This window comes from Oryza sativa, chromosome 11, assembly GCF_034140825.1.
Source record: "Oryza sativa Japonica Group chromosome 11, ASM3414082v1".
NCBI classification, from domain to species: domain Eukaryota; kingdom Viridiplantae; phylum Streptophyta; class Magnoliopsida; order Poales; family Poaceae; genus Oryza; species Oryza sativa.
The window spans coordinates 25,222,888-25,238,482 of NC_089045.1; the positions used below are offsets into that span (position 1 = coordinate 25,222,888).

Consider the following 15,595-nt stretch of genomic DNA (forward strand, 5'->3'; position numbering starts at 1 on the left):
ACCGCAAAACCAGAAATCTTCACCTCTAAACATATGTAAAAGTTTTATTCACAAATGATCGTTTATTTGCTAATAAGCGATTCAAATAAGCATATGAATAAGCGTAACAATGGGGCAATGTTCTTATTCCTTAGATTTTAGCAGTTGTGTCCTTCAGGGTCTTTTACCATCTTGTGTTAACATTTTCTCTCCACCAACTGAATGAATCTAATATATGCAGCTGTGCTCTGTTTTCTCATTTGTTTAGCCTTTTTACTTGAGAAAATAACGCTGAACCATTTGGAAGATGTGTTTTTGCATGATAGTGAATCAATCAAGAATGATATAGACTGCAATTGGTGTCCCTGGTAGCCATTAGTAGCAGCAGATTATTCTTGGACCTGAAGTGGTTTTGTTGGAAGTTCAATCTCAGTTTTTAATTGGAATTGTGCTCTCAGATCCGCCATAGCTTGTAGCAGATTGCCAACCTTCCAAGATTCAGCAAATATTTGTTTTCTTTCATAGTTTGACTGTTCTTTTATGTCCTGAGTTTGAGCTCATAGCAAACATGAAACTGTAGTAAATATGCTCTGTCCTGGGGTTGCAGTTTTGGCCGCTTATGTGTTCTTTTGTGCCAATGACTGAATGACCGAGTAGAAAAATGATTTGTGATAATTATTCAAGGGTACAAACGTATGAATTAACTATTATGATTTTTTAAAAAAAATATATATTCTAAGAAATTCATATATAAAAGTTTGAGAAAAGCATGCTTATATGTCCACTCATCCATTAAGCAGAAGTGCAGAACCAAGAACTTTTTTTAACGACTCGCACGAGACGGTGCGAAGTTCTATTGATAGAGCAGGAAAAAAATACAAGATTACAACCCTGGAGGGTCATAACCAGGAGAAAGGAAAAAAATATACCACCACCCACTACGGCCAGGAGAAGGTTAGCACCAGACCGGCCGTCACTAAGCGTGACCGGCCGCCGCTAGACCAACAAAAGAACACAGACGAGATCGCCCTACAGCAAGGAGGGTGCCAAAACGATGTCTTCAAGAAGAGAAGCGACGGAAAACCGCCACCGCCGTCCATCAGGGCTCAAAGGAGCCAAGACTGGGCTTTCGCCCGGCAATCACCCTTGAGGGGTGAGACAACACGACAACGCCCTCAGGAGGGAGAATTAACCATCGTTGTCGGTCCGGCCAACGCCGGGCTGGGTTTTCACCCGCCGCTCACCACCTACGAATCTACGGCTGATGCACCGATGCTCCACCACCACTCAAACTCTGCCGACATGTGGGGCCCCTGCACCGACGCCCCTCGCCAGCCAGCCTTCGTGCGCCGAAGACCGCGCCACACCCACCGGCAGCTCCACCACGCACCGAGGTCGCCTCTTCCACCGCCGGTCGCGCCTCTCGCGCCAAGCCGGCCTCCTCCACCGGATGCGCCTCTCGCGCCGATCCAGCCTCCCTCCATAGGCTGCGCCTCTCGTGCCAAGCTAGCCTCCATCTCCGCCGCCCACGCCTCTCGCGCCGAGCCGGCCTCCGCTACCATCGGCTATGCCACTCTGCGTCCAGCCGGTCTCCGACCCCTCCTCCAAATGATGCTGCGCCGGCCGATGCAGCCATCTACCACGCCCTCGGCAAGCCGTCCGAGGCCGCCATGCCTCCTCCCACCACCGTCACGGTCACCATCACCTCACCGTCGCCGCCGTCACCTCACACCCAACTCCTTCCCCGCCTCCACTGCCGCATCCTTCAACGTTGCCACCGTCTCCTCAATCACGGCCGCTGCAAGTCGGCCGCCGTCGCCGATGCCGCTATCACCAGCCACCGACGCCAGCAGCAATTGTCGCAAACCGCCGTCACCGCCAACGCAGCCACCCCAACACCGTCGCCGAGCTCTCCGCTGCCGTCTCGACCGCCACTAGCTGCCGCGACCGCCCCCAGCCGCCCAGGCGAGGCCGTGGGCGCCAGATCCGTGGCAAAATCCAGCGCCTGGATCCGGCCGCCGATGCCAGCCTCGCCGCCAGATCCGGCCTCCGTCGCTAGCCTCGCCGCCACCTCCATCCCTGCCGCCATCTCCAACCCCGCCGCCGACGCCCCCAGCAAGAGAAGCAGCACGCCGCCAGCACGCATGCCATCCCCGTCACCGTCGCCATCTCCCTCGCCACCGTCGTCGCCTTCCTCGGTGCCAGCCGCCACCAACTACCGCCGCCACCCCGCCACCTTCAATCCCCGCCGCCACCACCACCAACTGCCGCCGCCACCTCACACTGACCCGCCGCCGGCGGCCTCCCCGCCAGATCCGGCCGCGGCAGCCCGGATCTGGGCGGTTTTCGCCGTCCCGCGCGCGGCCCCCCACCGCGACGGGAGAGGGAGACGAAGACGAGGGTGAAGCCCCGCCGCTGCCGTCCTTGCAGCCGCGCGGCTTTGCCGGCGGCCGCTCGGGCGGCGGCGAGGCGGCAGAGGGAGGAGGGGGGAGGAGCGGGCGACGCCGGCAGTTTCCACCTCCCGTGTCGCCCGTGGGGGAGGACGACACGGGAGAGTTTCTGCTAGAACCAAGAACTATGGGTACATAAAAATAGAATGTGTGATTACTGTTGTGACGTCTTTCTTACCTGTTGTAATATGGTAGTCACCGGTACACTACTTTTTAGGAGTACATTTTTATTTTTCGGTTTAAACCATTTTAGTGTTTTTGTTGTTGTTGTTGCTGATAATATGTAGGTTCCACAAGTACTTTTGCCTCCTTGTGGTCTCTCCATCCCAAAAACAAATTTGAGTAGTGTGCTTCTCTCTACACTATCACAGTTCCATTGTTGAACAAGTTGTAGAGATGATACCAAAGAAAGACGGAATTGAGGGCATCTATACAGATCATTAGGGTACAGAATTTGAGTATCATACGTTGTCATGAGAGAGAGTTACACAACAAAAGTTACGAATTAACCCCTAAAACAAATTGTAAAACCAAGTGTCTAAAATTTAGTATCAGCTTTTGATTGAAATCAAGAAATTTTGCAAAGCACCCCGCCAAAGCTGACCTTTCCATGCATCCAAATAGGAGTTTCCTTATTGTTTACACAGTTCCACCGCTTCTCCCATGCTCAGGGAATCTGACCTTCAACTGCTTCCTCTGGAAAGGTTTATTGGTCAACTTCTTTTTCAAGATTTTGGAATTTCTAGTGTTTCAAATAAGATTGTGTGTGCGTTATGAGTGTCTACGTTATACTGTGTAATTCTTAAAAAAAAGAAAAATAAGTCAGTAAATAGTAATGACAGATGGCTGAAATAATGTGTTGATTGCCTTGATCTAAAGTAAGTGGCAAACATCCAATTCTTGTGGTCACCTACTGCTCGATGCATGCCCCAACTTAACTCTAGCCCCCAAGTCTATTATAATGGTTGAGTCTCATTCGGTTGCTGCTCCCATGTAGCATACTTACTCTTTGTTCAATTCTCATCCTTAGTTTGTCGGGTGAGTCAATTGCTTCTCCCACGTAGCGTACTGATCTCTACTCAAATCGCATTTGCAAAAACATATCGAGAATAATTTTATAGATAAATGATTGAGAAAAGACATATCATCAAATGTGATGATCATTAGCACTTAAGGTAGTTCTCTAATCACTCAATGATATCTAACTCTAACACAAGTATCATATAAACATATTGATTTTAAAATATAAATACACAAAGAAAAGAAATTAATTTTAGAATATATATGTGTCGACATTTGATGTCTCGACTACGGTATTTAGACAGTATGGGGTTCGTTGGTGCTAGGATATACGCGAGACTTAGGTAAAAGAGACGGAGACAAGGATTTTTATACAGGTTCAGGCCCCTGAGTTGTCAGTTAATAACCCTACATCCTGTTGGCCGGAGCCGGAGTTGCTTTTATTCACCATAATCACACCAGTACAATATGTGGGTAGCCTATCTAACTGTTGTCGACATGTCGGTCTGAAGGTCTGACTCGTAGTCGACAACAAGGTAGTCTTCCTCCTCGAATCCGTGCCCAGCGAGATCAGAGATAGCACTTTCGTATCTCCTGACGGTATCCGGAGACACCGTAGGGGAATAGCCATGCCTATCCCTGAAGTCGATATCCAGCGGCGTGTCTTGGCGTATGTTAGCTTGTATTGGCTTCTGTTGTTCCGTATATTGTGGTGGTTGCTGATTGAGGTGGATCTCGATCGTGGTGACCGTGTGATCATGTTGATCGTGTTGATCGTCTCATATCATGGTCAGTCATCCCCCTGTCCTCCCAGGGGGGCTTGTATTTATACTCATAGGTGTCCCCTTGTCCAAGTAGAACTAGGGAAGCCAATATGGATACAATCCGAGTAGTCCTTATCGTTTCCATGTAGAACTTTGGTTGTCTTTCCTTATCCGGAACTCCCTCGAAGTCAGTTTCCGTATAAGACATGGTATGTGGTGGGCCCTGCTGAGATTTAGTCAACTACTATTAGGTATGTGGTATTCATAACCCTGACAATAGCCCCCGACTTCAATGCAAATGAACGAATTCATATTCTCGACCGCTGACCATGGAGTAACTGTTATCGAGCTCACGTGACCGTTCTCGGTGAGTTTAGGGATAACGTTAGACTTCTTTTATCAGCCTCGTGCGGGCACCGAAAGGGTTTGTCTAAGCCAATCTCTGGTGTCGACCGAGAAAGTACAGAGCGTACGACTAAGCCTCCCGTCTTGCCGTAATAGAGAATTTGGATTGAAGTCAGGAAATTTTATCTCGGCGGGTACACCATTTCTTCATTCCGTATTCCTTGTCGAGATCCAGCAACCGTTCTCGAGCGATCGAGAAGGCGTAGAGTCTACGACGGAGCCTTGTCAACATTGGTCGTACTCGCCTTAGTCGATCTTGGTGTAGAACCATAGAGACATGGAGTCTTCAACAATGTCGAGCAGCATTTTCCTGAAATCAATACTCAGAAAAGAATATCAAATAGAAATAGCCCCCGAGCGAACGCTCAAAGGGTGACATGTTATAATATGTATGGTAAATTAAGAATGAATTAAATTTACCGACCAATGTTTTGTGTATGAGCGTCTTCTCTTTTACCGACTTCGACCAGTCAGTTTATTGAGTTATACACTCTCCCTAGGCCCCAGCCTTGTCGTTGGAGAATCGTTTTCGGAGGAGAAGGCTCTTGGACCCTTGACCTGCCTTGGTTGAATAAGCACTAATCCTAGCCCCCAGCCATGAAGTTGGAAAGCTCAGTTTCCGATTACACGGCTTGGTTAATCCGCACGGGGAGAACTTTTACACGACCAGGTCTTACATGGTCTTTCGTCTCTACAGAATCCGACAAGGCCTTATCGGCTATGGGCGTCCCCAGCCGAAGATCACTTATGTTCCTCGGAGGCCTTGTCAGCACGGCGTAAAGGAACAGTAGGACAGGTTTCAACGCTAGGTGTCGTCGTTGTAAGGGATCTCTGGGTAAAACACTTGGCAATATTATGTACCTGATACCAACTTTGCTGGAGTAGAGGTAGTAGGAGAGTCGCTACACCGCTGGTGGAGGACCAAGTAGTAGTCATAACTCGACCACTAGAAGTGGAAATAGTGGGAGAAATGCTACATCGCTGGTTGAGGACCAGGCAGTAGTCGTAACTCGACCACTTGAAGTGGAAATAGTGGGAGAAACGCTACATCGCTGGTCGAGGACCAGGCAGTAGTTGTAACTCGACCACTTGAAGTGGAAATAGTGGGAGAAACGCTACATCGCTGGTCGAGGACCAGGCAGTAGTCGTAACTCGACCACTTAAAGTGAAAGTAGTGGGAGAAACGCTACATTGCTGGTCGAGAACCAGATAGTAGTCGTAACTCGACCACTAGAAGTCGAAGTAGTGGGAGTATCGCTACACGGCTGGTCGAGAACCAGATAGTAGTCGTAACTCAACCACTTGAAGTTAAGGTGTGAGAGATTGCTACGTGCTGGTGCGAGAACCAGTGAGCGAGCAGAATTATCTCTCGAACACCGATGGAAGCTGCGGTGTGAGAGATTGCTACGTCCTGGTGCGAGAACCAGTGAGTGAGCAGAATTATCTCTCGAACACCGATGGAAGCTGCGGTGTGAGAGATTGCTACGTCCTGGTGCGAGAACCAGTGAGCGAGCAGAATTATCTCTCGAACACTGATGGAAGCTGCGGTGTGAGAGATTGCTACGTCCTGGTGTGAGAACCAGTGAGCGAGCAGAATTATCTCTCGAACACCGATGGAAGCTGTGGTGTGAGAGATTGCTACGTCCTGGTGCGAGAACCAGTGAGCGAGCAGAATTATCTCTCGAACACCGATGGAAGCGCTAGAGTTGGTTTGTTGCAAGTGTATCTCATGTGGCCAGCATGACTCGCGTACCCAACTTATAGCATACCCGGATGTCCGTTCGCAATCATGTCAGGTGATCAAGCCGACGACGTTCGCGAGGAATTATCCGTTAACAACCTTCTCTCGAGTAGCCCAGCGATGGCCGGTGCTATGAGATAGGTCGTCGGTCTTCGTTGGCAGGTTGGGCGCGACGGCTCTGCATTTGTCGAGATCGTTCTCGATAATGCGGCGTACTCGACTACATTCTACTCGAGTGCTCAATTGTTCCTGAAAGATATTTTCTAGAAGGCAAGACATATAGCAGATAATATCGAGTATGTATTCGAAAAACTGCATGGATCTTCTAGGATTATCAGGATACAACAAGCAGATGTAAATATGAGATATTATGTAAACCGTAAACAAGCATGATTTATACAGAAGAAGACAGAGCGAGCCCCCAGCGTTAGACCGTAGTTGGCCTGTCGTGTGACGGTTCTGCATGTTGGTTGAAACCAGGGGAGAAAAGCAGAATTTCGTGAAGATACAGGTCCTTCTAATCCATAGTAACGTGCACATAAAACGGCACTGGAATGCTACGGTACAGTGTAGAAAAATGCATGTGAACTAACAAGATATTTATGGGGAAATCCAAAGTTAACTTCAAGATCTTTTACCAGATGTGCCAGGTGAGGTATCTTCTTTGGTAGAAGCTAAGCCATCTCTAAGTTTGTGACATATAGGGAAATACTGTAAAATGCAAGTAAAAACATCTTTATTACTGGGTTCATAAATACATTCAACTAAAAGGGATTTAAACAGAATCCTTTAAAACATCAGGCAAACCCAAATATTTTGAAAGATCATTTGATGAAAGTTTAAAAGGTATGCAAGAAATAACACAGTAGCAGTGGAAATGCAGGTCGCAAGATAGCATATCTATTCCCAAGCCGAGTGACAGAATGAAGGTAAAAAGAGGTTGCCACAAGAATTCACGACGTTCACTTCACAAGTTCACAACCAGACTGCGGTTACCAAAGATACCGCTCCCAAGATCCATAGGCATCTTTCTGTAGAAACCGGAAGAGAGAAAATTGTATATCATAGAACAAAACAAATGTATGTGCAGAACTAGTTGCCTGCAGGAAATAATAACAATTTACCTGGAAACGAGCGGATACAACATCTGAATCTTGGAGGTAGTTGGCTTCACATGCTTGCACACAATAAAACTCAAGGTAAAAGCTAGACAAAGAAAATGCAATAAAGAAACTCTTGTCAGGAAGTTACAGAATCAAATATCTTCGAATGAATATAAATGATTCCTGTATTTATTTTCTTCTTTCACCCACATACATAGATTTGGCTCACATAGCACTTGGACAGTATTTCTTTTCTTCTTTCACCCACATACACAGATTTGGCTCATGTAGCCCTTGGCTAACCATGTTGACTATAACAGACAATGAACACACCTACTTTGCCAAAATCTATAATGCTTCCCTCATTCAACGAGTTAGTGAAGTATCCTTCTCCTTCCATCATCAATAGTACGTACACAAAACTCTTGAGACATTATCAGGGAACCAAATTAATAGTCTCTGAACCTCGAAACATCAAGTCTATCAATAGTCCAGTAAACACTTTTTTCAGTAAAAGGATGCAGCTCAAATTTGATGAATGAACTGTCAAAATCAGTGAGTGAATTGGGGATTTAACTATTTATTCATTGAGTTGGCCCTTAGGGCTAATATGAGATGACTACAACGTGAAAAGACAGAAATACCCCTTAACACATACACACTAATACATATATATTCTTAACACCCCTACTCAAATGCAATGTATATGTAACATTGCATTTGAAACTAAATATAGATTAATGACACACTAGAATAAATCCACAGTCCATGCTTGAAGATGTTGTCGAATCGTGCAACTCTAGAATGATGATGAAGATGGAAATCCATCCCTTCCTCAATGAAGAGGATCTTGGAGCCTTCACAAACTGTTCTTCAGCTCCTTTGGTACCTTAAAGCCTTCACGAACCGTTCTTCGGCCAATCACTGATTCGGAGATGTGGATATGATGATGAAGAGGATGAAGGTCCTTCACAAACTGTTCTTCAGACCTTTGTAGATCTAGAGATGTTGATGGTGATGATAATGGACCTTTACAAATTGTTCTTCGGTCCTTGACTGATAACGATGTCCAACTCCGATATGGAGCTGGTGAAGTTGGAGATGATAACTCCGATGGGGAGTTGACAATGCAGATGATGTGGTGTGATAAACCAGCTCCAGTGGGGAACTAGTGATGAAGATAGATTAGCACGCTTCAACGAATCGTTGTGTATTGGACTTGGATGGACTCAAAAGGATTGTAAAGGAAATATGACAACATAGTATATCAATAGGCCTAAGGAGATTAGTAGAATTGTTGATGGCAGCAGCAAGCAAACATAGCAAATGTAGAAGAAATAAGTAGATCTGTTGATGGAATACGATTAGAGGCTAACAAATCAACACTACTCTTTGTGGGTAGGACTGTGAGACTGAGACCCTAGATGCTTCATCCAAATCATGGCATATCAATGGAAGAGAACCATTTCGAACTAAAGGTTGAAGATCATCTACTAATCAAGAAGCCAATTTCAATTAGAAATATCCCAAGTAATCCACTGGTTTATGCTGTTGATGTGTTGCAGCACATGATAGAAGCATGATGCGGGAGGTTTTAGAACTTGTGCCAACTGATATTAGGTATAAATCAAGGAGCTAGCAGTGCACAAAATGATGATGAGCAATCAAGCTTATAGCATGGCAATCTGATACTAGCAAAATATAGGATAGGAAACAAAGGATGTTGATGATAGTGCACAAAATGGAGTTCCAGGACAACAAGCAGAGGCTCAAACTGAAGCCTAAATGCAACAGATCCACTTAGATTTGGTGAGAATGTAGAAGAAAGCAGAGGAGTTTCCTCAGCTGCTTGAGGATGAAATGGATCAAGATGACTTGCTGCTGCTGACACATGCTGCTGCAAGTCTGCAACTAGCTCAATGGCTGCTGCTTCTTAATGATTTGCTGCTTGAAGACGACGAAAGCAGGGCTGCTGCTGTTGGTTTGCTTGACGAATACTGCGAGTGGTGATGAAAGGACGAGACCAGTGATTGAGGCGGCGAGGCTGCGACGGCCGACGACGACGGTTTGCCCGCCGGCAGAGGATACGGCGGCCGCGACTGGCGATGGGATGAGGTAGTCAATGTCTAGACGATCTGCTGCTGGCTGCTGCTACTGGCTGCTACTTGAAGATGAATGAGACGATGACGAGAAGCTAATGCATCTTGACAGAGCTGACGGCTTGATGGTGTGGCTGCCGGCGGCGGCGTCCGCCGCCGGCGCACCGGGGAGGACGTCGGATTGAGGCTAGGGTTAGGATCTCTGCTCTGATACCATGTCAAAATCAGTGAGTGAATTGGGGATTTAACTATTTATTCATTGAGTTGGCCCTTAGGGCTAATATGAGATGAATACAACGTGAAAAGACAGAAATACCCCTTAACACATACACACTAATACATATATAATCTTAACATGAACAAGTCATAAACTAGGTCAACAGATTATCACACTTGGACTGAGGGCATAATTAGCATGGTAAAATCAAATAAATTTTTAGGTGATACAAAACAATGTAGTGCTCGCTTTATAATCCACAAACAAATAAACTGGATAGAGATCTGCACAGACAAAATTATGTCTGCTGTCCAAAATTAGACCTGCCATGAAAGCACAACCAAAAATGATATTGGCATCATCAACTAGGTATAGATTATCACTTGGACAAATGCTTTTCAGCTATAGTAATCTGGATCATAATGATTTCCAAAGTTGAAGACTTCTATAGGGTATGTTTTCACGCAGATTTTGATTTCTTAGTACTTCGACTTTTGCTATCTCTACCTTATGCCATAAAACGACTAACAACTCTATTATTGCAGCTCAATTAATGTACATCTAAAAACTCTGTTATTGCTTGGTTTATTTGCAGATGAAGAAAATGAACACGGATATAAATCTGATTGTAGAGGCATTGGCAAAAGTCTTCTAGAAGTTCAGGTTGCTATGTTTCTTGCAATTTGTAAAGCTAAGCTACACACATGGCAGTTTGACTGCCAAAAAGATGCTGCTTTCAAACATCACATGTGCTATATGTCCAACCATGTGCAAAATTACAACAAACATGCTGTACCATTTTCAAGACAAGTTCAACAGCATATTTTCCAAAGAAGTACCAACAGTTCTGTTTGGCAACAACTCATCCATCACAGTTCGTATAGATGCAGAACAGAGAAGCAGATCATTCACCTAGTGAAGTGTGCAGGGCGACCGTCGAGGAAGGGGATTTGGTATATGATTTCAGACTTAATTCCCAAAATTTAGTTTAGAGGAGGGTTTTGCGCTCTCTTGGAAGCAGTCTCAAAGAATAACAAAAACTAAATACCAAAATTACCACTAATCACAGAGCACTGGTATGCCCCCTTATTAACCAAGGGTTAGAGTTAGTAAAGTAGTAAATCACAGATAGAGTTAGCACAGTAATAATCACATAGAGCATCACAAAGGAACTCCAAGAAAGAATATTATCGAGCCTAATACCAGCAGAAACTTAATAATAACAGACTTACTACTATTAAAGTAATTCATTCATAGCATAAGCCACATGGTCTTCCTTATAAGGGTCGGTCAAATCACACAAGACATTACTACCTAGCAAACACCATAGATAACTGATACTACTACCCGACAGAGAGCTAGTAATTTAGTAGCTAAGGGTGAGGCAGTACTCAAAAGCTAAGCTGGCTTGAGACCATTTGGGTAAGATACAGTAAAGAAGTAGTCCTCTGCAGCATCTCAGTTAGCGGGCGAGCCTGAAATCACAGTGGTTGACAGCAAGTGGGGTCGTCGTAGTCCCAGTCGCCGAATTTGACGCCGGTCCAGTCGATCTCGGCCCATTCTTTCTCCATACGAGCCTGCATCTCCGCCTGCTCCGTGAAGTAGCTCTGGTGGACCATGTAGCGGCCAGTCTCCTTCACCTCGCGGAGGATCTCCTTCTGGAACTCCTCGAACTCGTCGTTGACCTCCTCCCATGAATCGAAGAACGCCAGGCGCTCGTCGCGCTCTTCCGGCGAGAGACGCGCCAGGTCCTCGGGCATCGGCCTCGGCTCCCTCTTCAGTGAGAGGATGGCGGCGATGGTGTTCAGAGGCATCTGCACCATGACAGGAGGCTTCTCCTCCTCGCCGCCGTCTCCACCTGCAGTGGAGGCCGTCGCCGCCGCCGCCGCGTCGAGACGCTTCCCCTCCCCGGTGACGGATCCCGCATCTGCAGCGATCGCCTTCACTTCCTCCTCATCGGAAACCTCCACCGTCGTCGCCGCCTTCGGCTCCGGTCCAGGAGTTTCCATGACCAGCGGAGCGGGAAGAAGAGGCGGCCGCCGATGAGAGGGAGGTGGCGAGAGCGGAGAGAATTCAGATGATCGGCGCTGCAATGAATCACCTGATGCGGCGCTGAATTCCTATTGGGCTGCGCTTAGGCTTTTCCTTTTATTTTATTGGGCTTAGGGTAGCCCAAAACGGATACGGAAACATACATGAGTTTTTTTTTAAAATTCGTATCTTTTTTTATGCAAATACGAATATAATAAATCTGTTTTTGTTGGACGTAGACACGGAAACGGATATCCGGTCTAGCAATAACCTAAAAAGAACTCAATTGGCCCACCATAGCAGCGGGTGCCATGCGTAGTGAGCTAGTGGCCAGATCATCATGTGGTTCGAGCCCGACACGACGACCTTCAGCTTGTGGACGTCAAACTCAAACTCTACCATGAAAACGTTGTTGATTAAGGCTGTGTTCGGACAGCCTGGTTCCCAAAGTTAACAGTGCGTACGGAAAACGGAACAGTTCATTAGCGTATGATTAATTAAGTATTAGCTTTTTTAAAAAAATTGATTAATTTGATTTTTTAAAAGCAACTTTCGTATATAAACTTTTTTGCAAAAAACGCACCGTTTAGCAATTTGAAAAGCGTGCGCGCGAAAAATAAGGAAGAGAGGTTGGGAAGAACGGGTGCCGAATACAGCCCTAGGGATGGCAACGGGTCGGATCGGGCATAGGTAAAGCGATTCCATGCCCGACCCAAGACCCACGTGCCCGTGCCTGACTCATGCCTGCAAGGTCTATCGGGCAAAATCCTATGCCCGTGCCCATGCCCGTCAAGCACGGGCATGCCCGATGAGTACCCATCGGGCCTGCTTGGCCGTGCACCGCCGCCTGCGCTGTGCGCCGCCAGCCACCACTGCATTGTCGCTAGCCTGCGCCGCTGCCGCCGCCACCGGCAGCCGCGCAGCCGCCGCCAGCCGCCATGGGGATTGGGGTAGGAGAAGAGGGTGGGGAATTAGGTTAGGGTTTCTATTAGTTGAGTATATATATGTCCTTGGTTAGTGGGTCAAATGGGCTAAGAGAAAAGGGTACGAGGAATAAGAGATGGGCCAAAATTAGCAAATACATATGTATTAGGTTGGGCATGGGTTATCTGCGGGTAAAAAACAATACTCGGATGCTGCCCGCTATGTTCTCGGGTCTCGGGCGGGTATGCCCATAGGCAAAATATTACACCCATACCCATGCCCATTGAGCCGGGTATCCGCGGATATCGGGACCCTGGGTAAAATTGCCATCCTACTTAAGTGTTGTGCCACTGTGCGATCGACCACCCACCAGTCCACCACCGCCTCCGCGCTCTATGGTGTGGCACTACTGCATGCGCGCGTCGTGCTCTTTGCACCAGCACAGCTGAGAGCGCGCACGGCCACGTCGAGACCCGCAAGCTCCCTGCAGTGCAGCCTATGAGATCGCTGCGTCGATCGTGACCATCGTTTTGCCTCGCCTCGTCGGCGGCGCCGGGCGAGGCCGAGCAGATCGAACGAACGGCCCCGGGTCTCGTCTCTCGAGCATGTCAACCGCGTGTCCGAACGCGAAGTGGACGCCCCAGCGTCGCGCGCTCCGGTGCATACAGTGCCACGCACAGCCGGCAACTGCAAGGGCGCGCGCCGGCACGGGGCCACGTCGAGCCCAGCCTCTCCCTGCAGCATGGCCACCTGCGCCGTCCGCGGTGCAGACGACGACGCGCACGGAAGAGGATTTTGATCCTCGAGGGAATATCCCCTCGTTGTTTGCATGTCAATTAAATGGTTATGAAAAAATTTAAAAAAAATTAAGAAGATGTATTAATATGTGATATATCACTCCACAAACATGCAAGTAAAAATTTAACTTCTACATCTCGCAACGAAAAAAACAAATTTGACTCTGAATATACGTTAACTAGCTGCGGTTCAATTTGTTTTTTCGTTACGAGATGTAGACGTTGAATTTGAACTTGCATGTTTGTGGAGTGTTATATCATATGTTAATACACCTTCCCAATTTTTTTCAAATTTTTTTATAACCATTTAAGTGACATGCAAAGAACGTACGTTAAAATAGTTTCCCCGACGCGCACTCTGCCTCGCACAAACGCATCGATACGCCAAGCTCCACTAGAGAATAGAGATTTTGACGAGGAGTATTATGGTTGGAGACGCGACGAGCTGATCGATCGATTCCCGGGTTGCCGGAGATGCGACGATGCGCGCTGGCGACGGCAACGGCGCAACGCCCGGTCATATCCTGTAGCACGTCTTGATTTTGTACCGCAACAGCTTCAACGAGGAAACCAATGGTTAAACCCCTAATTAATCAAGTGATACCACTGACGAGTAGAGATGGGCTCCATCTTTTCGTTTATATTTATCAGCTAAATTTAAATTTTCAACCTTTAAATTGAAACTGATTTTGTGGTTTTTACGCTGAAGTTTATTTTTTAGTTTTTGCTTTTAGATCGCTAAAAGCGCGTATATAAAAGTTATATTTACAAATTACTTTTCGTTTATAAATATACCGTTTGGCTTATTTCAAGATAATTTAAGTTGCTTTGCACGGACTGGATTGTATATAAAGCCTTTTGTTTACAAAAGCTAATTTAAGTTGCTTTTTGCTTACCTCGAAAGGACGACTTTCGATCGAGATTGCAGTGTTTTGAAGCTTCTAGAATAGCTCATGCGGATCGAAGAATAGCAACTAATCTGACAGTACTACGGGGAAGTGATCAACCCCTTGGTCATATCCTAGCCGGCCGCCGCGTACGTGACGTACTGACGACGCGATTACCTTGGTGCTCGTGGATGGATCGATGGATGTTGGTAAGGATGCAAGTGAGACTAGTAAGTAGCATTTTCTTACATTTTTCTTTCAAATTCTATACAAGTATTGGAAACAAACTATTAATAATGTCTTTATTTTATAGTTTATTTAATAGTTTACATGCATACAGATTGATTCTTTACTCGCTGGATAACAAAGTCATCATCTATAATCAACGTGATGTTTTTCCGAAATAATCATCCTCTACTAAACTGTCTCTATTTTTATTTGAGCAAATAGTAAATGTGTATCTGTAAATGCTCTATATGCATGCAACCAACCAAGATTGGATCAACACGAACATAAAAGATAATAACAAACCATACGTGTGAAGTGACTATTCTCACAACAAACCACTCATAAAACCCGTAACTTATAATCCGATCATGAGAAATGTTAAAAAGGGCTAAAGAGATAGTTCCAAATCATTGGGAAAGGCGTCCTAAAGGGCATTGATCGCACATTGATCATCAATGATAACTTTGTTATCCAGTGAGTGACCTTCTGTAATGTTGTTGCCATCTGACTATTTCAGTGGAGATATACTCGAGACCTTAACTATGCAAGGTCAATATGACATACAAACTACTCCCTCCGTTTCGAAATGTTTGACACCGTTGACTTTTTAGCACATGTTTGACCGTTCGTCTTATTCAAAAACTTTGGTGAAATATGTAAAATTATATGCCTATATAAAAATATATTTAACAATAAATCAAATGATAGGAAAAGAATTAATAATTACATAAATTTTTTGAATAAGACGAACGGTCAAACATATTTAAAAAAGTCAACGGCGTCAAACATTTCGAAACGGATGGAGTACTTACTCCATTCTAAATTGATCTACATATCACATAGATACACCAAGACTAATAAAAGCTAATAACTCTCTCATACTATATTTACTCTAGCAACAAACTCGATGTATGCACAATCCCCACTATTTTCTAGCCAATAGCAAATCA

At 45.8% G+C, this 15,595-nt stretch overlaps 1 protein-coding gene across 1 annotated transcript; it reads right to left on the reverse strand.

Annotated features, from left to right (window-relative positions):
- Window positions 1–11,024: 11,024 nt before the first annotated feature.
- Window positions 11,025–11,971, reverse strand: LOC4350876 (uncharacterized). The gene has a single exon (XM_015761119.3). It carries the CDS (start codon window positions 11,785–11,787, stop codon window positions 11,260–11,262), a length of 528 nt encoding a protein of 175 aa, XP_015616605.1. The 5' UTR covers window positions 11,788–11,971; the 3' UTR covers window positions 11,025–11,259.
- Window positions 11,972–15,595: the final 3,624 nt, after the last annotated feature.